The sequence below is a fragment of the Heterodontus francisci genome, chromosome 4, assembly GCF_036365525.1.
Source record: "Heterodontus francisci isolate sHetFra1 chromosome 4, sHetFra1.hap1, whole genome shotgun sequence".
Classification (NCBI taxonomy): domain Eukaryota; kingdom Metazoa; phylum Chordata; class Chondrichthyes; order Heterodontiformes; family Heterodontidae; genus Heterodontus; species Heterodontus francisci.
In genome coordinates, this window is record NC_090374.1 from 169038976 (window position 1) to 169061923 (window position 22948).

General features: G+C 42.8%; 1 protein-coding gene across 1 annotated transcript in view; it reads left to right on the forward strand.

The window, feature by feature from the left end:
* The first annotated feature begins 1862 nt into the window (after positions 1-1862).
* bnc2 (basonuclin zinc finger protein 2) overlaps positions 1863-22948 on the forward strand; it is a 669216-nt gene continuing 648130 nt past the window's right edge. The window contains exon 1 of the mRNA XM_068030501.1: positions 1863-2458. Coding sequence (XP_067886602.1) covers positions 2456-2458 — 3 coding nt within the window. The 5' untranslated portion in view covers positions 1863-2455. The remainder of the gene's footprint in view (positions 2459-22948) is intronic.

Below are 22948 nucleotides of genomic sequence, written 5' to 3' on the forward strand. Positions count from 1 at the left end.
CTGCATACAGTATTCGAGGTGTGGTCTCACCAATGCCCTCTATAACTGAAACATAACATCCTTATTTTATTTCCAATTCCTCTCATAATAAAGGGCAGCATTCCGTTAGCCTTCTTTATTACTTGCTGTATCTGCATACTAACTTTTAGTGACTCATGCACTAGAATACTAGATCCCACTGCACCCCTGAATTCTGCAGTCATGCTTCATTTAAGTAATACTCTGCTTTTTTATTCTTCCTGCCAAAGTGAACAACTTCACATTTTCCCACATAATACTCCAACTGCCAAATTTTTGCCCACTCACTCAACCTATCTATATCGGTCTGCAACCTCCTTATGTCCACTTCAGAACATACTTTCCTATCTCTCTTTGTGTCATCTGCAAATTCAGCTACCATGCCATCGCTACCCTTATCTAAGTCATTGATATAAATTGTAAAAAATTGAGGCCCCAGCACAGACCCCTGCGGGTCTCCACTCGTCACACCCTGCCACTCAGAAAAGGACCCATTTATGCATACTCTCTGTTTCTGCCAGCCAGCCAATCTTCTATCCATGCTAATATGTTATCCCCTACACCATGAGCTCCTACATTGTGCAAAAACCTTTTATGTGGTACCTTGTCAAATGCCTTCTGGAAATCCAAGTACAGTATGTCAACAGGCTCCCCTTTATCCACAGCGCATGTTACTCCTTCAAAGAACTCCTTTCAAAAAAACCATGCTGACTATTCCAGATTACCTTGCATTTTTCTAAGTGCTCAGCTATCGCCTCCTTAATGATCGATTCAACAGCTTCTCCACAACAGACATCAAGCTAACTGGTCAAAAATTACCTGTTTTCTGGTAGTTTACCAGTCTGGATGTGAGTGTGTCTGGGTGTAAGTATGGTGTGAGTGTGTCTGGCTGTAAGTGTGGCTTGAGTGTGTCTGAGTATGAATGTATCTGGGTGTGAATGCGGTGTGAGTGTGTCTGGGTGTGAATGCGGTGTGAGTGTGAATGTGTCTGGGTGTGAATGCGGTGTGAGTGTGTCTGGGTGTGAGTGTGTCTGGGTATGAATGCAGTGTGAGTGTGTCTGGGTGTGAATGCGGTGTGAGTGTGAATGTGTCTGGGTGTGAGTCTGGTATGAATGTGGTGAGAGTGTGGTGTGTTTAAGTCTGGGTGTGCGTATCTGGATATGAGTATGAATGTGTCTGGGTTTGAATGGAGTGCAAGTGTCAATGTATCTGGGTGTGAATATGGTGTGAGTGTGTCTAGGTGTTTAAGTGGTGTGTGAATGATGAATGTGGCTGGGTGTGAATGCGGTGTGAGTGTGAATGCGGTGTGAGTGTGAATATGTCTGGGTGTGAGTCTGGTTGTGAATGTGTTGTGAGTGTAAATGTGTCTGTGGTGTAAATCTGGGTGCAGTGTGTCTGGGTGTGAGAGTGTTGTGAGTACATCTGGGTGTGTCTGTGCGACTGTCTCTGGGTGTGAATGCAGTGTTAGTGTATCTGGGTGTGAAAGCGATGTACGTGTGAATGTGCTTGGGTATGAGTCCGGTTGCGAATGCGAGGTGAGTGTGAATGTGGTGTGTGTCTGGGTGTGAATGTATGGGTGTGTGTGAATGTGGTGTGTGTCTGGGTGTGAATGTGGTGTGAGTGTGAATGTGGTGTGTGTCTGGGTGTGAATGTATGGGTGTGAATGTGGTGTGTGTCTGGGTGTGAACGTGAGTGCGTCTGAGTTGGGAATGTGAATGTGGTGTGAGTGTGTCTGGGTCTGGGTGTGAGTGTGAATGCGCTGTGACTGGGCTGAGTGGTGATATTGTGCAGGGCAGGGATTTGGCTCCGTGTCATATCCAGATGTGTGTCTGTGTCTCGCAGACCTGCTCGGAGACGGGCGGCGAGTCACAGACAGACAGAGGGAGATGAAAAGAAACCGCCCTCCTCACTTTGGGCCACTTCACTTTCCTCTAGTTCCGACCAAGAAAATTTAATACCTCTTTGCAGCGCTTGAGAGCCTTTCGCGGACTAAGCGTTTGGCGAGGCGCTTCCGAGCTGACTGAGCTTTTCTGTATCTGAACCCCCTCCCCCCGAATGACAGTCCGAAAGCGGAGACCCTGCAACCAGAGCCGGAGCAGGAGCAGGACTCGGGGCCAGAGGCAGATCGAGTTGTGCCGGCTGCGGAGATTCGGAGCTGCGCTCAGTCTGGAGTCTGAGACCCAGAAACAAACCTGGAGGAGGAGGATTCGCATCGACAGGAGCCAGACAAGTCCCTGGAGCCAGAGGCAGGGGGAAATCACCTCTCTCCTCCTCACTTCTCCCCCTTTCAGCCCAAAGTTTGCTGTCAGACATTAAAAATCCGGCATCTGTCCACAGACTAGATTGAAAAAAACTTTTTAAATTCTCTCCTGAAATCGTCTGTTCTCAGATAGGAAAAGAACCCCATTGAGACCACAGATCCGGACACCATGCAGAAATGGTAAATATTTCTCCTTGATTCTCGCTGGTTACCTGATTCCAGGAAATTGTTACTCATGTGCCGATATGTCACAAAAAGTTTGCTAAAAGTTTTTCTCCGCCTCCCCCCACCCCATAACCTGAGGCCTGCTTCTTTAGTGCCAGATGTGTGAGGACGGGATGTTCTGGAGTTTGGGGTAGCTGGGTGTTAGTGAGCGGGGGTGATCTCTCCTCTAACTCTCTTGTCAATGTCTTTTTCTCTGATTTCTGGTTTTGATGTACTTGGGGAAAAACCTGAAAGGTAGTCTGAGTGTGTCCGTCTGTCTGTGTGTTTCTGACTCTGTGTCACTGTCTGTGTCTATGACTTTCTGTGTGTCTGTCTGTCTTTGTGTGTGTGACTGTGTGTGAAAGTTACTGCTGTTACCCCCACCACGCCCCCCTCCCCCTTTCTGGGCCAAGGCTTGTTAGATTTTCTCTTTCTCCCTTTACTCCGAAGGTTATGAGGTGTATAATGAGCACTAAACAGGAGATATAATGATTGGATTTGTAAGGTCTTGCTGATTTTTCTACTATTCTGTTAATGTGGCCTGTCCAGTGTCAGTGATCAAAGCCACGATTGAAGTGGAGGAGACCTGTGATTGTCAAGTGCAGGCAGCTAAGGAGTGTGACCTGCATTCATGTGTCACTTTTTTCTCTCTCCCTGTGTAGTTTGTAAGGTTTAGTGTGTGCTTAAGTTTGACTGTACTTCCTTCTTGGAGAGGCAGCCGATTGCTTTTCATTCCGAATGACAGAAGACCCTTACAGGACAGCAGCAAGCATTTTGTTTTTTGATAGCTATTCAGTCGCCCCTTGTGAAGTGTTTCTGCCTGCTGGGCTCTCTGTGCATGTGTGTCTGTTGCTTAACACAATATTTTGTCCTAATGGTGGTTCCTGTCAGAGATGTTTCATGCCTCTGTAAGTGGTGTAGTCGAGATTGCCAATTTGCATTCCACCAATGTCATTTGATTACTTTTATCTGTGCAGCTTCGAGACCAGTTCAGACCTTCCATTTCATCTTGGCATACCACGAGTGGATGGTGTGTCATCTTTGGAAATTCAGGCTGCTTTGACAAAAAAAAACACTTTCATGTTGCAGCCACACTCCCCTGCTAACTTGTCAGCAGCGGGAGGATGTGATTCACAGAGGCCCAGAAGAATGGAGTGAGAGGAGGGTTTGAGTAGTTCAATAAGCCCGTGGACAGGTAACGTGTGACATCCCATGAGGGCTTGAGTTAATGAAGAACAGGTTTACTTGTCTCTCCACGCTGACCTGACTCTTTCCCCGTAGTTTCTTTTTTCATTTGATCTTACCCCAGCAAATTGATCTGCTTTTTTTCTCCTCCACTAATACATCAGAGAGAGGAAATAACACTGTAGCTAAACCACTTCAGTTCTGCCTTTGTTAGACCTATGGCACTTAACAGTCACTGCAAAAAAAAGGACTACCTTCTAATATTCTTTCACCGGCCTTACAATGTGCTATTAAGCATTTGCTTACATGCACTCACTGATGCTGGATTACAATGCACAGTCAAATAGTCTCACTCAGCTCTGTGGCAGTAACTCACACATCCTTAACATTTCACTCTATTAAAAGCTTAATTTGTAAATGTTTCCACACTCTGACAATAGCAAAAGACAACAGATGACTTTTTCAAAATGACCAAACATATCAATTTTGAAACAAAGTGTCTCTGTGGTGCCATTAAGGCATTTGGAATCTAGGAGGAGCAATGATTACTTTCCAAGTAGTTTTAGAAAAAATGTTTAAAATTAAACACAGAACTGATGGATGGGAAAAGACTGAGGCAGAAAAATGACTAGTAAAGGGAGAGGAAGATGCCAGGAAAGCTATGTGATTGCATAATATAAAGGATTGCTCAAAAAGAAAATATATGAATCAAAACTTAAGTCACAAGTGTAAGTCACTGTGCCCCCTCAAATAATTAATATTCATATAATTTGATTCAATGTCTACATCAATGTAGTTTTTAAAAATCCATGATTAGTTGCAAATGAGATCAAGATGTCACACAAAAAAGTCTGCTGTGCCACATCCCAAATTATGGGGTGGGACAGTGTGAATGAAACATTGAAATGAGGGTAGTACTGAATTTTGATTAGTAATTTAGTTCCAAAATGCGATAGCAGTCCAGGCAGAATGCTTCTTTAAATAAATATTTCTATTGTTAAGTAGAAACTGAAAATCTTATTATATTTGCTCATTGTGGTCAATATTTATTTATTTTAACTGACTGTTTTAGCTGTTAATTCATTTTTGCTCAACCACCATATTTTAATACATTTACAGTCCATATTACAAAGGCTCCTGTGTAATTTGTTGCATGACTTATTTATGCAGTCTATGCAGAGACTAAACACAACAGAAGTAAAATGCACTTTACAGTTCAGAAAACCTTTTATTAATGGTACAAGTTTGCAAAGATTTAGGCAATAGAAAATCTGTATGAATATTTCATTTGAACTCTTACTGTCTGAATATCTTTAATCAGTGAACATTTACTTCTGCAGCACCAGGTCAGAACTAACTGTAATAGAAATAACAGTTGGTACCTGGAATAAAGCAAAGGCAAGTAACACAATCTTGGAAATCAATTGATTCCATAAACCACATGGGCATAGTGTGGGTGGTTCTGTGACATCAGAAACCCTCTTGTTTGTACTACTCAAAGTGATGAATACACCTTTCTTCTGTACTTATAAGTTTAATGTGTACATTTTCTAAAATGTGTGCTGTCAATGCGCCATTTGTATTACATAACCAGTGGCACACTGGTTTAGAATTTTGCACAGAATTCTTTTACATTTCCACCCTCATATAGATGACAAGTAAACTCAGAACTTGTTTCTTACAGAACCTTGTCGAAAATGTTATTCTAATTGGAAAGGTCTTGTGTTATGTGCTGAAGTGCTGTGTAAGCTACGTATTCAAAGCATGTGTAAGAAAATAGGCAAGCTGCTGATGACATCTTTTTGAGGTTTGCTGTTAATCCTGAAGTTTTAACAGAGGTGAATGTAAATGCCAATCATTTCCTCAAAGATGATTGCAATGATTTATTTGATTAAAAACAAATAAATGGCATTCAGCCTGGTAAATATAACTTGGAACTATTTTACTGACAAGAATGTAGAATTTGCAATGATTTGCTGTACCCTGACAAGTTATGTACTGTGCAGTCATAAAAGTGTCCAATCTTTAACTTTAAAAGGGACAGAATAGATTTATTATGTGTCTTAAAATTGAGATCATTCAGTTACTAGGTTGTAAACGCGATTAAAAGAGACACTAAGCAACAATTTTGCAGAATAATACCTATCACAATTACATTAAAAAGTCAAGCTACTGCTGGTTATCTGAAGACTATTCTTGCTAATCAGCATAGGGGTTTTAAAATAGAGGACCCCTGAAGTTAGAGGTAACTTTGAAACATTTCAATTAGTTTGATTTTGGGAATCAGAGCCCATCGTTGATACTTACAAGCCTAGAAAGAAGGCAATCAATCTACAATTGTTTCAAAAGAAAATTCATAGAATCTTTTAACTTGAGTTCGACAACCATATTTTTTTTCGCAATGTCAAACATAGTGATAATTGTTTCAGTTTAATTGCAAGTCATTCATCTTGTCTATGAACAGTTACTCTGACTTTTTCTTAGTATTCAAAGGGACAGAAAGATTTTTTTGCATTCTAGTGTGCAAACAAACCAGAGTTCCATAAAAGAACTGAGCAGGTACATTAAGTAAGTTTCATTATGAGTAATAATGGAATATAAACTTATAAGGTAAAAAAAAGAAAAAAACTCAATAAAACTGAACAAATTTTAGTCCAATAGTACAGGCATAAATACAGCTTATACCAGCATAAAGTACATTTTTTTTACATGTAGTTGATGTGCCAAAAGTGTTATTTGTACCAGCTCTTCAGAAAAAAATATTTTTATTGTAGATAGAATGAATTTGAGGCCCATACACATTCATACTGGGCTCAATGTGCTCTGTATAAGAGCTTTACTATGTTATTTTTGGGGACAACGTAAATGTAACTCAAACTGCATCACAATATTGATTTTTTTTAATATAGATTTGAAAACTGACTCTTGTTATTGCCAGTTTAAGAGTCCAACAAACATGCCATATTTGTGACAAATCACAACTCTTTAACACTGTGAGTTTCAGAGGAAAGCCATTTAATCTTTTAAACCATGCATGACAGTCATTACTAATGGCCTCAGCCCTATCATCAAGCAATCTTAGGCCATCATAACTGTTTAAGATCACCAATGTATGTACCATTTGATCTGTAATGTAGGATCTCTTCTGGATCTGTCCATCACTTCATAAAATGCTCATCCTTTTGTACAATGGCCTATTTTTAAAAAAAGAAAGCTTGAAAAACTTCTGTTGATCCTCCTGATGTATCCTTAAACATGTCATCAGGTGTGACACAGAGCAGGATATGCATATATTCAGCAATGGCTCAGTGAAATACCTTAGCAGGCCTCTATAATTTGTTCACAGTGGGGTACAATAATACCTGACTTTATATTTCCACTGGCACTAATTGAATTTAGATCAAAGACTTGTAAAAGGACAGTATTTAGAGGTATGGGCAAATAGATATGCATTTAATGTGGATACTGAATTTTAGATTTTGTTGCCTTTCTTGTTTAGCACAGTGTACAGCTTGATTCTATAATAAAACAAATCGTTCACACCTCCTTAATTAAGAGGGCTCCTGTCTTAATAAAAGCTGCCTTTTCTCAAACTCACGGGTTCCTCTTTTTAAAAAGAGACCAATACTGAGTAAAGCAGCTGCTTGCTAATTCATGCCAGAGTTTAACAAATATGGATATAAATAAATTAATGAAACTTTCATTTGAGTGCATTGCACACCCATATCCACAACTGAGATTACGTTTCAAAAATGGTCACTGTGACCAGTTTGGAAGTGGAACATTTTGGTGATTGCTTTCTGGGTTTAACAGCTCTCACTGCCTCATTTTGGCTCAGCCTTGAAGGTAAGTGCCTTGATGAAAGTTTGATTTTATGCCATACATGTGGAGTCATGGTTATTAGACTAGCCCACTGGATAGCAGTGACTGAATAAGGAAAATTCCATTATTATGACATAAGATTCCAAGATTTTTACTGGTGTTTTGGGATCACTTTCTGCCAGTCCATTTGTTTTTTCTGCCAAAACTAAGAAGCAGAGGCCTTCACCACTATGATGTGTTCAGCTGAATATTTTGTCATCTGGAGGGATATCTGATGATGTAATATCACCTAAACTCGTCCATTCATCAGCAGCTTCTCAGCCATTTCAAATGTGTTCATTGATTGTGATTTTCAGCAGGCAATGCTGACAGGAACATTAATGGAGTATAAACAAAAAGAACAACATGTTAGTGAAGGGCATGGAGGAGAAGTCAAAAACAGTCCAGATATTGACCTCAGCAAGTGAAACCCCCATAAGGCTTAACTCCAAATTCTGTTTCTGGTTCCCAGTGCTCCTCACCATTTGTTCTACACACACATTCTAGCCACTCAAGGACCCTGCCTTGCTTTAGGAACATAGGAACAGGAGGAGACCATTTAGCTTCTCAAGCCTGTCCTGCCATTCAACAAAATTCATGGCTGATCTGTGACCTAACTCCATATTCCTGCCTTTTCCCCATATCCCTTAATACCTTTGATTAACAAAAATGTATCAATCCCAGATTTAAAATTAATGATTGTTCTAGCATCAATTGCCATTTGTAGAAGAGAGTTCCAAACTGCTACCACCCTTTGGGCAGAGTTTTGTGCAGCTGTTTGAAGGGGGAATGGCAGTGTGGGGGGTGGGGGGGGGGAACAGAAAATCGCGTCCGAAGCGTCCGTCCAGAAATCCGGTGTCGTGATGTCGCTTCCAGATTTAGTCAGTGGCAGGAAAGCATCAAGTTGGCATTGCTGCCCAGACATGGTGGGAATCTATTTTAAATTGTTGAGCAGTTAATTGTAATGCATTTATGGTGGGCTTGTAATTTAGTGGATGGCAGATGGCACTCACGTGTCTTTGGGTTTATGACCGTTAAAAGCTGGTGGCACCAAAGCGAGGCTTCAGTGCCGGGACGGGTATGCATAAGGGAAGAGGGGGGTGCGGAAGCTATTTTTGGGTTGCAGTGCTGTGCTCTGTGCAAGGTGGGGGGGGTGGGTGGGGGGCTGGGTTGAGGTCTGGGGGTCTCTGCAAGGGGGTCAGGATCGTGAAGATTCTGTGGGGCGGGCTCGGTGTCTGGGGGGCTCTGCAGGGATGTTCGGGGTCAGGGGGTGTCTGCAATGGGGTGTCGTAATCTCAGCGATTCTGCAAAGGGGGTCACAATTTCAGGGTTTCTGCAAGGGGGTCTGGGGGGCTCTTCAAGGGGGGCTGTTATCTTGGGGCTCTGCAAGGTGGGGGGGTGTCCTTGGTTTTATGTGGCTTTATTGGGTGACCAAACTGTTTGAGATGTCTGGTTGCTCATAATGCTGGATGAGAGAGGGATGGCCATCAGCAAGGCTGGGCACTGGCCATCAGGGAGTCTGCTGGGAGAAATTGGAAAAGCTTAGTTCACAGGGCAGGATCGTCTCTTCATTGACTGCACTCTGGGGGCCCAGTAGGCACCTGGCATAGGTCTCATACACCCTGTCTTTTTGGACCCCTGTGGCGTGATGCAGCGTCTCCGACGGAGGGAGGGTCAGGAGGGAGCTGCTGCTGCCTGTGAAGCTCGATGACAAGAGCAGCAGCAGCTGGCCATGCCAAGAAGGGCCCACCTGCTCCAGAGAGTGTACCAATCTCGAATCAGCTACCTCAAAATGTCCGAGCAGCAGTGCCAGTGAAGAATGTGGCTCTTTAGGGAGGCCATCACCAACTTATGTGCTCTGCTGCAGGACGAGTTGCGACTTATGCGATTTGGGGGTCACCCATACCAGTGGCCTTGAAGATCACAGTGACACTAAGGTTCTACTCGTCTGCATCATTCCAAAGATCCACTGGGGAAATGTGTGGGGTCTCACAGGCAGCAGCCTACCACTGCATTAAGGAGGTGACCAATGCCCTGTTCAAGAGGGCCGACCCCGACATTCAGGCAGAGAGGGCCATTGGATTTGGGGTCATCGCTGGATTCCCTCAGGTCAAGGTGTGATAGATCGTACACATGAAGCCATCAAAGCTCCAATGGAGCAGCCAGCCGCCTTCATCAACAGTAAGGGCTTCTATTCACTCAACATTCAACTGGTCTGCGATCGCCGAAAGCGTTTGCTGCAGGTTTGTGCCCACTTCCTGGGAAGCAGCCACAATACCTACATACTTCGACAGTCCCAGGTACTACAGCTTTTCAGGCCCCCAGCTCACCTTGAGGGATGGATTCTCAGGGACAAGGGCTTCCCATTGAAGACATGGCCACTGATGCCTGTGAGCAACCCTCGCACTGCAGCAGAGAAGAGGTACAACACATGCCACGGCTCGACCTGAGCGACCATCAAGCAGGCCATTGGGCTGCTGAAGATGAGATTCCGGTGCCTAGATTGATCCGGTGGAGCCCTGCAGTTTTCACTTTCAAGGGTTTTGCCTATCGTTGTGGTCTGCTGTGCTCTGCACAATCTAGCACTGCAGGAAGGGGAGGCCATGCATGACAATGAGATCCCTGAGTGACACTCATCCACCAATGCAGAGGACGTGGAGGAAGGAGATGAAGCAGGCAGATTGGGTGACATGCCAAGGATGCAAGAGACAGTCTATAAATATCCACTTGCAGCCACCCTGATATCCACTCACAGAGAATCCAATAAAAACTTACCTCAATGTATGTAGTCTGTTGCCTCCTTTCCATTTTTTGTTCCATGCCTAGCGCCCTGCTGAAGCATGCGCTAGTGCCCTTGGGAGATCTTGTGCTTACATTGGCATCTACTAAGGGAGAAGGGTGAAGTCAGCAGCTCACAATTAATGCATGATAGAATAATCTCTTTTACACAATGAACATTAATGTTTTGAACAAAAGAACTTTATATGAAGCAACACATCTCCAATATCAAACACCTGTGAACCTCCAAGTGTCTCTAGGTGCTTTTCTTTTTATGTTTGCGAATGCTTCTATGAGGTGTGAACCCAGCTGGGCTGGAGGCAGGCTGCTGATCATGCTGTCCCTTAATTGACCTGTGATGATTTTGGCGGCTGTCCTCTGCCTGCCTAAGGCCTGGAAGGCCCCGGCTGCCTGAAAGTTTCTTGCAACTCCAGCATGCCTTGTTTGTGTCGATACCAGAAGCTCATCATCAACCTGGGGCTCAGCATGGATCTGGCCACCCACAGTCCCCGACTGTCAGAGACCTCGGCTGTCTCAATCTCAGCCAGCTGCTCAGGTGCATGTGCGGTGCTCTCACCAGCTTGTGATCCTGATTCTACAGCCGAGCGGAAACCTACCAAGGTGGAAGTATCTGTGTGGTGGAAGGTGAGGGGCAGTCATGGGATGGCGCATCCTCTGAGTGTCCTCCTCCTCAGAAGTGAACGTCTGGCCCCCTTCTGGCTGAGTCTCCTGCAGACGCCGACCTGCATGAGAGAACACAAATGTGTGGGTTAGGCTGTGCAGATCTCATCATACCAACCACACCTGTTGTGGGTCTCCAAAAGTGAAATGCATGTTGACAGAAGCCAATCCTCACTCTCTTGCATGGAGATTCTAGACTCTCCATCGAATATAGTGTGGCTGCCCTGGGTCCCTGCCAATTCTAACGCCTCTTCCTCGGTTGTGGAGAGAGGTCAAAGATCTGGGATACCTCCACCAGTGCAGGATGTCTCCCTGCTGTTATGGGCCCTCTTGTTCTGCAAGTAGAAAGAAGGAGATAGCCATACTTCACAGAGAGATCAACATGACAGTTCTGCTAGCGTCAGCCCCTCATTCCCTAGTAGGGTATGATATATAGCTCATGCTCCCATCCGCTCTCAGGGGAGTTACTTTGGATGAGCTGTGAAAGCAGGTGGCCTGTGGCTGAGATGCACCATGCATCTGTCAGGACAAGGTCCCGCTTCCTTCTGCGTAGCCACTTGCTATCACTAAAAAGGATAGAGTTAAGGAGCAGTTACCTTGGCAGAATGAAGGAGGTTATTGACCCTCTTGCAGCACTGGACCCAGTTGCATAGGGTGACCCCACGGTTGCTGATCACCTCAGCTATCTCCATCCAGGTTTGCTTGGCCAGGCGGGAGGACCTCTTCTTGCCATTGCTGGGGAAGAGGACCTGCTGCCTTTCCCTTCTAGCTTGGAGGAGAACCTCCAGGAGGCATCGCTGAACTGGGAGGTCACCCGGTGTTTTGCACCTGACATGGTCACTCCTGGCTTCCGGAGAGCTCCTGGAATTTGAGTCCGTGGTCAGTAGCACAGCAGTTCAGCAGCACAGGGACTCCAAGCAGGGGTTCACCAGTCAGGGGACTCCAGGCAGGGGGTTCAGCAGCACAGGGACTCCAGGCATGGGATCAGCAGCACAGGGACTCCAGGCAGGGGATCAGCAGCACAGGGACTCCAGGCAGGGGATCAGCAGCATGGGGACTCCAGGCAGGGGATCAGCAGCACGGGAACTCCAGGTAGGGGGATCAGCAGCACAGGGACTCCAGGCAGGGGGTTCAGCAGCACAGGAACTCCAGGCAGGGGATCAGCAGCACGGGGACTCCAGGCAGGGGGTTCAGCAGCACAGGAACTCCAGGCAGGGGATCAGCAGCACGGGGACTCCAGGCAGGGGGTTTAGCAGCACAGGAACTCCAGGCAGGGGTTCAGCAGCACTTAAGTACAGCAGCAGCAAAGGCAAAGCAGTAACAAAGTCAGTGAGTGAAGCAGCAGTTTAAACAGAGCTGGCAGCATTTTAAAAATGGTGCTAGCCCCCAACACGTGCATTGTCTCCACTGACAACGCCATTGGTGCATCACCGCCTGCCCCAGTATGTGATCGACAGAGCCCTGCGCCTCTGTTATGATTGGCCGCCCACCGCGTGATCATGGTGGGCCAGCCACACACGTCGCGAATGGCAACGGTGCCCACTTCTAGGTCCGCTGCCGGGACCCACAACGGGTTAACTAACTTCATACATTTGTATGCAGAAGGTTTTCCTAATTTCATTCTTGGAAGACCTGACTCTACTTTTTAGACTATGCCCCCTAGTCCTAGGCTCCCCAACAAGCAGAAATAGTTTCTCTCTATCTACCCAATCAATTTCCCTTAATATCTTAAACTTAAATAAAATCACCCCTTGACCTTCTAAATTCCAGGTAACCCTAGTTTGTGTAATCCCTCCTCATAATACAATCCTTAGAGGCCAGGTATCACTCTGATAAATCTATGCTGCACTCCCTTCAAGGCCAACTTATCCTTCTTAAGATGTGAGGCCCAGAACTACAGTACTTCAGATGTGGTATAATCAGGGCTTTGTATAGCTGTGGCATGTATCTCTGCCTTGTATCCTAGTCCTGTATATATAAAGCTCAGCATTCCATTAACCTTTTGATTATTTTCTGTACCTGTTCATGACATTTTAATAATCTGTGTACCTGGACTCACCATCCCCCACTGCCACCCCAGGTCTCCCACTGTTTCTAGCTTTTCACCATTGAGAAAGTACCCTGCTCTATCCTTTTTAGGTCCAAAGTGGATGACTTCACGTTGGCCTACATTGAAATCCATTTGCCACAGTTTTGCCCATTCACTTTACTATCTCTTTGTAATTTTATGCTTCTATTTACATGATTTACACTTCATCTGCAAATTTGGATATGAGGCTTTATATCCTATCATCAAAGTAGTTTATAAATATGGTGAATAGTTGAGGCCCCATTATAGATCCTTGCGGAACACCACTAGTTGCATCCTGGCAATTAGAGTATCTGCACATTATCCCTACTTTCTGTCTTCTGTTGTTCAGCCAGTTTCCTAACCAGGTCAATAATTTGCCTTCAATTCGATGAGCTTCAACTTTAACTAACAATCTCTTTTATCAAACGCTTTCTGGAAGTCCCTAAAAATAACATCCATAGACATTTGAAATAAAAACAGAAAGTGCTGGAAATATTCAGCAGGTCAGATCGGGTAGAAGTGTCTGTTCTGATGAAAGGTCACAGTCCTGAAACGTTAACGCTGCTTCTTTCTCCATAGATGCTGCCAGACCTGCTGAGTATTTCCAGCACTTTCTGTTTTTATTTCAGATTTCCAGCATCTGCAGTATTTTGCTTTTATTCATAGCTGTTTCCCTGTCTACTACTTCAGTCATCTCTTCAAAAAATTCAGTCCGGTTCGTCAGGCATGACCTACCTTTTACAAATTCATGCTGGATCTCTCTGAACAGCTGAAAAGTTTCAAGGTGTTCAGTCATTCTTAATTATCAATTCAATTATTTCACAACACAAGATATTAGGATAACTGGTCGATAGTTCCCTGGTTTTCCTCTCTAACCTTTCTTAAATAGCAAGTGGCATGAGAAATTTTCCAATCTAAAGGAACAGTTCCTGAAACAAGAGAATTTTGAAAGATTATAGTTAGGGCATGTACAATGTTCTCACTTACTTCCTTTAAAACCTTTAGAGTAGTTTTATCGCTCTTTTCGTGACCTTTTGTTAAGCATGCACTATTGCTGCCAATCTCCAGCTTTGCTTTTCCTTGATTCTGAAAGCAATGCATTTTCCCTTTTCAAGTTCACTGCTGGCTTTTATTGTCTTTGTGTTGTAAAATGGTTCATTTGTACAAAATAATGAAAAACTGCCAAGACAAGTGCCTCTGTGCACTCTCCGAGAAACAATATAATCTTCCCTTTCTCAATTTTTACAGCCAGAAACTGGGCCATGTCAACAGTTTCAGCCTGTTGAATTGGCAGAAGCAAATGGATTTTTTTGTCAACTTTTTCCTTATTTGCACTGTATTGTCACTGACAGGCTTGCCTATAAATCAGGATATAGTTATGTTACTGTGTCAAAAGTGTTAAGAAGACTTGATCGTAAATCATGTCACTAATAGGCAGGTTTTTGAAACATTAGAAAAATGTGCCCTTTCAAAAGAAAAGCTATAGTGAGAGAGTTTATTTTTTCTGATCCACAGTTTATCATTTTTAATTATATTTATAGAAATAGTGTATTCATGTGCTTTTCACATTCTGGCAATAAAGCTTATTTTTTTAAATCATACAAATTTAAGAGACCAGAATTTTAAATTAATAAGTGCATTTTAAAAGTGAGAATATTTTTTGTGCCAATTATCTACTCAAAAGCTTTCAGACATGGGATGAGCTCTTGTTACTTTTTCAATAGCATCTTTCCTCTGCCCTCAGAAGAAGCCTAACTGCAGCAGCCCCACATTGTCATTTCACACCTCATGGTCTCTCTAAATGGTTAGTTTAGTGCCAAACTACGCAAGAGTTTTGGACAATGAATTTCTGCCCAGGTGGCAATAGATTGAGCCTCCCACCAAATCACTTCACTTCTGGCCTAGCCAGAAAAATGAGAAGGGCTTTATCTCATCCAGCATTGCACCCACTGGTGAAAGGACAATGTGCTAAACAAAAACCCCTCCCTCTCCCTTAACAGAATTTTAAAAACAAATCACTTTGTAATCCCTATGCCTTTAATGCCCATTCACTGCAACAGCTTATTTGCTGATTGGTATTTCCTATCTCTGAGGAAAATTCCACTCAGTACTCCATTTGACGCACCAAGTCCATGTTTTTTTTTGTTAATTCACAGGATGTGGGATTGAAGGCCAACATTAATTGTTCTTGAGAAGGTGGTGGTGAGTTGCTTTCTTGAACCCCTGCAGGCCATGTGAGGTAGGTACACCCACAGTGCTGTTAGGAAGGGAGTTCCAGGATTTTGACCCAGTGACAGTGAAGGAACGGCGATATAGTTCCAAGTCAGGATGGTGTGTGGCTTGGAGCGGAACTTGCAGACGGTGGTGTTCCCATGCATCTGCTGCCTTTTCCTTTCTAGTTGGTAGAGGCTGCACATTTGAGAGGTGTTGTCAATGTACAACCTTTACCTGGAAAGTTGGGCACATGAACTCGTGTGCTACAATTCTTGTAGTGCAACACACTTTGAAACCCAGAATACTACTGGCTGCTCATCATGGATGTAATTTCTGTTGTTAAAAAATTGACCTAAAAATACCCATCAGCATTTTATCGAGAATTGTAGTTTTATTGTGTTAAAATGTGACTGAATGTGTGTTTGGATTGGCTGACTTGCATATTTCCATTCCTGTGCTATGTGCACATTACAATAAAACATTGGTATGTATCTTCCAACCAGGCATTTGCCTACACAGCCTTAAGTCAATTTTGTGCCAACATTCTTTTGGATTACATAGAATTATGTAGAATTTTACAGCACAGATACAGGCCATTAGGCCCAACAGGTGTTTATGCTCCACATAAGTCACCTCCCATTTTACTTCATCTCACCCCATCAATTTATCCTTCTATTCCTTTCTCCCTGATGTACTTATCTAGCTTCCCCATTAAATGCACCAATGCTATCAGCATAGAGTATGTATTGAACATTTATACATGAAGTTTTTTTGCAGTCATACTTTATACAAAGTGAGAATTCTGAAGAATTGCTATGTTTAATCAAGCAGCCTTGTTTTCTATTTTATTTTATTGAGAAATTTAGATGAAGAAGCAATGCTATTGAACTAGTTACTGCCAAGGTTAAAAAGAGCAGGAGAGAACAAGTGGTAATGAAGAAGCAATAGTTGGATGATGCCAGCATTGGAGTAGATTATTCATACAGGCATTTTTCACTAATGCCATCGTGCCTCTATTGCCCATACTAATGTGTTAGCAACAATTTACTTATTGGCTTGAATGTGTAAACATAGTCATGCTATAGGACTTTAGAAGGCATATGCTAGAAAAATTGAAAGCTGGTTACTATTGAAGTGTCTCACAGTATATTTTACACTTTTATTGTGTAATAAAATCTATAGCCAAGCTACCTTGCAATATTTTTCTTTGGACTAGAGAGTATCTGTCATTATGCTACCAAGCTGATTTAGTCTGGTTCCCCTTTTCCACAAAGCAAAATGCACAACAGAAGCAACAACATGCAAAGAATCACACTCTGAACTTACAATGCTTTTCTACAAAAGTACTTTTGTAAAAAAAAAGCATGACAAGGTAGTAATACTGTATGCAGCCAGACTATCCTTGCCGTTATCCAGCATCCTGAATGCTGCAGAAACCATATGGAAAACATGCTTAAACATTTCAGAATGAAAAAAAGAAAAAATAACAGTTTCACATGTTAGTAAAAGGTGGACAATATATATTGTTAGTACTGACTAAACTATAAACCAAACCTCAAGCCTGACATTATATATTGACTTACCATCTATGATTTCCAATTCGGGCTTCTTCAGGAAAGAATAAATTGAAATATACAACTTTTTCTTTGTATTCTGTTTTTGTTACGACCCTATATTTATTACCTAATCCCGTGCTGCAATACTTATGCCGGTGTTTCTTTTTCTGTAGCCAGACATGTGTATAGTTACAAAAGCATATGTGTGCTGCAAGCTGTTTTAAATATTGTGCCTCAGTTATTCACTGTCCTTGCCCTGCTTGAGCCAAGAGATCTCTGCTCAGTGTCTGCGGATTACCAAAGCCGTTCTTTATTGTACCTTGTGTCAGTTATTCCTATTCATTTAACCTTTCATTAGTATCTGGGTTGCTTCACTGTCTGGGAAGCCTGGCACAAAGCAAAGGCTCACTGTCACAGTTATTAGATTCCTTGGTTACATCTCAGCAACCATAAAAGAAGTGGGTCAACACTGTTGTCGAGCACACCGCATTCCTGGGGTGTTGTTCTTCTGTGTATGTCAGGGACATGTGCCACATGTTGATAGGGCATCCTAGGGATAAGTACGCAACATGGCGGCTAGGCTGAGGCCATGAATAGGCGCTTCATAGGAGTTATTGCAAAACCAAACAGACTGCGCAGGAATTGTAGTTAAAAGGCTGCTGAGATGGGCTGTCGTTTAGCGTTGCCAAGGTTGAGTGTGAGATGCTTGTCAATCATACCATTTTATCCCAGAGCTGTAACATGACTGTTGGAGAGAAATTGACTTTTACATGATGTCAAGAAAATATTAATTTTAATTTTTATGCAGTGACAGACTTTTGCTGAGAGGGAGAGTGCAATTGTCGACTATTCCTGACAATCTGGTAATTATAGAGCAGGAGTTACTGGTCAGAGGCATTATGCAAACTCCAACTGATGCATTGTATGATTAACATGATTTTTTAAAACCCTTCAGGATCAGGAGGACATTTTATAGAAAAGTTAGTAATTTTAGGGTTGGTTATGTTATCCACATTGCTTGTTCAGCAAGTGAATATTTAAAAAATTTGCAAGCAACCACTGTGATTGAATCCAAAAGTGTATACAATGAAAATATGTTGGAAAAAGTAAAAAAAAAGCAAAAGCTGCATAGTAATGAATTGCTGTTAGATTCCAGTTATTCTGGTCCTTTTTATATTACCTGGAATGGAATGTTATACAGTGAGAAAGCTCGTCAGAACAGAATGCTGTGGTTGTCTTGTCAAACCAATTAAATTATATTAGCCCATCGCAAATGATATTGCCTGGTAGTTTCAGACAGTAAAAAGCTGCTGAACAATCTTATGTGACTCAAAAAACTGCCTGGTGAGGAACCCTTGCGAACCTAGTATCGACTTGGGAGAGATATGAGGATAGAGTCACTATTTTAATACTTTAATAAATGGGATGCTCCTTGTGTTAACATCACTGGGCAGTGGAGACTCTCCATAAGATTCAAACTATCCAATCAGTCAGTAGGCATTTAGATTCTGGCTGTTTGATTGGATGCTAATTAGGTCCATTCAGATGACTATATTTTCACATTCTTGTGATCAGGTTAAGATGCTCCAGGATTAAATCTGGTAATTTCCCTGTAATGAAACATAACCATTAAATACTATCAACTGCTAATGTTCGTCAAATACCAATGATTTGGGAAAATAAGACATTACAATAGCCAGTAGAATTGATTGTGCTATGACTTACTGCCTGATGATACCAATATTTTTGTGTGTTATGGTTCAGTGAGAATGGACAATAAGATACCCAGTATAGAGAGTATAGTGCAACGTCTTGCCTTTATTCAAAAGCATGTTCAAATGAGACCTCTTATTGTATCACTCATTGTCTAGAAGCCACTTATTATCTGTTTCTTGAGCAATATTAACACAATAGAGTGATTATGAGTTGAGAGATGTGGATTGAGCAGCTATTAGCGACCATGTTGCACTCTTTGGACCCCAATGCAAGTGTCAGTCACTCTGTAAAAATGTCCTTTTAAAGGCGATGGAGCCTCAAGCAAAGCATTATTTGTACTGTTTAAGAATATAAAACTGCCATAAAGCTAAAAAGAAAACCACATTATTTCTTTATTGGAGCACAAGTAATTAATCAACTTCGTAGTTTTTCTGATTGGTGAGGGTAGCTTTGAGAATCTGACTTCGATTTTGAGCCTGTCAGCTCTGTAACTGCAGAGCTACTGTCTCTGTGCTAGAAGTCGCTACCTTCATGTCAACATGAGTATAATGTGAGTGAATACCACTTAGCCCAAATTCAACATAAGAGAAAAACAGCAGCATGCCAGTTTAACTCAATTTTTGACCCACTGATAATATTGTGAGAACTTTTGGCTTTAAAATGTACAATTTGTAGGAATGCGATTTTGTTAGTGGGTTGTGGATTTCAGAGAAAAACAAACCTTTCCTCCTTTTCTTCATCAAAAAAGGAATTTCACCCATTATCTGAAACTGTATAGTGTTCTATTGCTATAGCTGTTTAAAGAGCTTTTCCAGTCTTGTGTGATCTATATGTGATGCATAGTTCTACTGAACATCAAATTGTACAAATCTTCAATAAGTGGACTGTTTCTGTGACCTGAAATATTTCAGGATAAAATTGATGAATTCAGTACCAATTTTTTCCATATTTGATATATAAAATAAATTGTAGTTTGTTTATGACCCAGGAAGGCTTGTATCTCTAATCAGATCTGTAATCTGCCATGTTGTTGTTCCTTCTTGATAATATCAGGACAATGAAATATGGGTTAGTGGATAGCAGGGGGTGAAGGTACAAGATAACATTCTAATCAAAGTGTTTGGTTGATGCCATAAAGTGAACCCCTCAACAGAACTCCTACAAAAACTGTAATTTACAGATGTAATCTAAACCCCAGAAATAGATTAGGATCTTCAAATCAGTGCCCACTCTCTTTAGTTATGTAGTTAACAATAAAGGTATTGACAATGTTAATTATGGATCATATCCCAACTGAGAGATGCCTTTTTGAGTTTGTTATAGATTTACCAGTTAAATGGAGAGCTGAAAGTAGCTCACATTGATGTTTGTAGAAAATAATTTTGTGTGTTTGTGATGGCATTATTGCAGGTTCAATGAGAAATAATAAGTTGTTAATTATGGGCAAAATCCTCATCCAGCATACATTGTAGACCAGTGTTGTGAATTTTCAATCTCCCTAGAATAAATAAAACAGTGCTCCAACAGATTTGCATCATAGGCAATCTTTTGCTAAGGAGCAAGAACGTCAAAAGTTGTGAAAGGACAGCAATCAGACACTGTCATCAGTGTGATTTCCAGTATATATTGCCCAGATGTGAGCAGTAACTGGATGTATTGTATGACATTGATAATTTTCAGGGCAGTGTTGCTGTACCTGAGTGGTATACTGCCTGGGGTGGGGTACTGCCTGTGTGGAGTTTGCAAGTTCTCCCTGTGTCTGCGTGGTTTTCACCGGGTGCTCCGGTTTCCTCCCACCACCAAAGACTTGCAGGTTGATAGGTAAATTGTCCATTATAAAAATTGCCCCTAGTATAGGTAGGTGGTAGGGGAATATAGGGACAGGTGGAGATGTGGTAGGAATATGGGATTAGTGTAGGATTAGTATAAATGGGTGGTTGATGGTCGGCACAGACTCGGTGGGCCGAAGGGCCTGTTTCTGTGCTGCATCTCTAAATAAAATAAATAAATAAATAGTTAAGAAAAACTACAGAAATTGCACTGGATTTTGGCAGCTTCTTGAAAGAAAGAGCAACTTGCATTTATATAGCACCTTTTACAACCTCAGGATGTCTCAAAGTGTTTTACAGACACCACTGTTGTAGGAAATGCAGCAGCCTATTTATACGACCTGATAATATTGGCAGATCACCTGTTTTTGTGATGTTGCTTGAGGGATTAATATTGAGCAGGACATTGGAGAGAACTCCCCTGCTCTTCTTTAAAAAAGTGCCATGGGATCGCCTACATTCACCTGACAAGGCAGGCAGGACCTCAGTTTTATATCTCAGCTAGAAGACAGCATCTCTGATAGTGTAGCAGTACTGCACTGGAGAGTCAGCCTAGAGTTTTGTGCTCAGGTTTATGGAGTAGGGCCTTGAGCCCACAAAGTTCTGCCTCATAATGAGCGTGCTACCCACTGAGCCACATCAGACACTTTGACATGGCTTCAGAACTAGAGGTTTCATCCAAGCAGAAGGGAAGGTGTTCCACAGTGCCATGACAACAAATTCAACAAAAAAAAATCCAGGAACACTGGGGGGCATTTTATGCTCCCCATGGCGGGTTTGGAGGCGGGAGAGCATATAATCGGGTGGGATGGTGGCGGGGGGGGCGGGGGGACCCCACCACCTTCCCACCTCGCCAAAATTAAGTCCGGGGCAGGAAGGATTGTGAACGGCCTTCCTGCCCTACCGCCAGTTGAGGCCCTTAACTGGGAAATTAATGGCTAATTAAGGCCTCATTCTGCTGCCGCCACAATTAGCTGAGTAGCAGGCAGCCCTTTCGCCACACTGGAAGCATTGCAGGAAAAACTGCAGGCTGCTTGCTGGCTCTGGCTCCGGCTCCGGGGGCAGAGCTGGGGGGTCCCTTGTTAAAAGGCACTTGGTGACCTGGCATTGGGAAGGGGGGGGGGGTGCCTGCTGAGAGCCAATCCTCTACCCTTCCTGCCAACTGCTCCCACACCTCCCTCCCATGCGACCCCCACCCTGCAAGACCCCTCCCACTTGACCCACCTGTGGCCTTGGTCCCGCACTGCTCCTGGGGCTCAGTTGGGTGCTCCACTAGCATCAGCCACAGCTTCTACGGTGGCGCTGCTCAGTTAAAGAGCTGCCGGCCTCTCAGAGGGCAGAACTTCCATCGCTGGGGTCCTTGATCCCGTGGAAGGCCAACCACTGTCCAGTTAAGTATCTAATTGGCACTTGATTTGGCGGTCCTCCAACGGATCAGGCCACTCACGGTTCTCGCTGTCACTTTTGTCAGAGGTCGAGACCCCCGTCGCCCGGATAAAATCCCGGCGATTGCAATTAAACATCACAAACCAAGACTGAGTCTGAAACCTTTGGGCTTAATTGTTTGATTTGTAACCTATATCAATGATTGTGTAGTGAATGTTTTGAACAAGAATGTCTTATTCTTAGACTTGCTTCCTGATTTGGTTATAAGAATGCAGTAGAGTGTTGAAATTCGATATATTTTTGGATTTTGGTTTTTGTTTTCAATTGTTGGGTGGACTTATCACCAACCCTTCAAGTTGTTCAGATTTAACTGATCCTAATTTTTAAAATGAATGTTGTCGTCGCCAAGGTGAGGGATGTCACTACTTGGAATGAGGATTGTTTCCAGTTCTGGCACATGGAATGGCCACGTAAGAAAATGTCGAAGTAAAGTTTCCCCTATTTTACCTCATGCTCAGAAGAGAACATAGGAACTGGAGGGACCCATTTAGCCCCTTGAGTCTGTTCCACCATTCAAGCAGAGGTCTGCGACACATCTCCATATATCCGCCTTTGCCGCATATCCCTTAATACCTTTTGGCTTACAAAAATCTATCAGTCTCATTTAAAATCAACAAATGACCTAGCATCAGCTACCATTTGTGGAAGAGAGTTCCAAACTTCTATCACCCTTTGCATGAAGCAGTGTTTCCTAACCTTACTCCTGAAACGTCTGGCGCTGATTTTTAGACGATGCCGCCTAGTCCTAGATGGCCAAACTAGATGAATAGTTTCTCCCTATCTACGCTGTTTGTCCCCCTTAATTTCTTGAAGATTTTTTTTATCAATCACTGCTTAATCTTCTAAATTCAAAGTAATACAACCCTAGTTTGTGTAATCTCTCCTCATAACTTAACCCTTGGAATCCAAGTATTATTCTGGTAAATCTACGCTACACTACCCCATAATGCCAGTATATCCTTTCTCCATCCATCAATATTGGCGACCACGCTCTGGAAGTGGTTCAAGAGTTCACCTACCTAGGCTCAACTATCACCAGTAACCTGTCTCTAGATGCAGAAATCAACAAGCGCATGGGTAAGGCTTCCACTGCTATGTTCAGACTGGCCAAGAGAGTGTGGGAAAATGG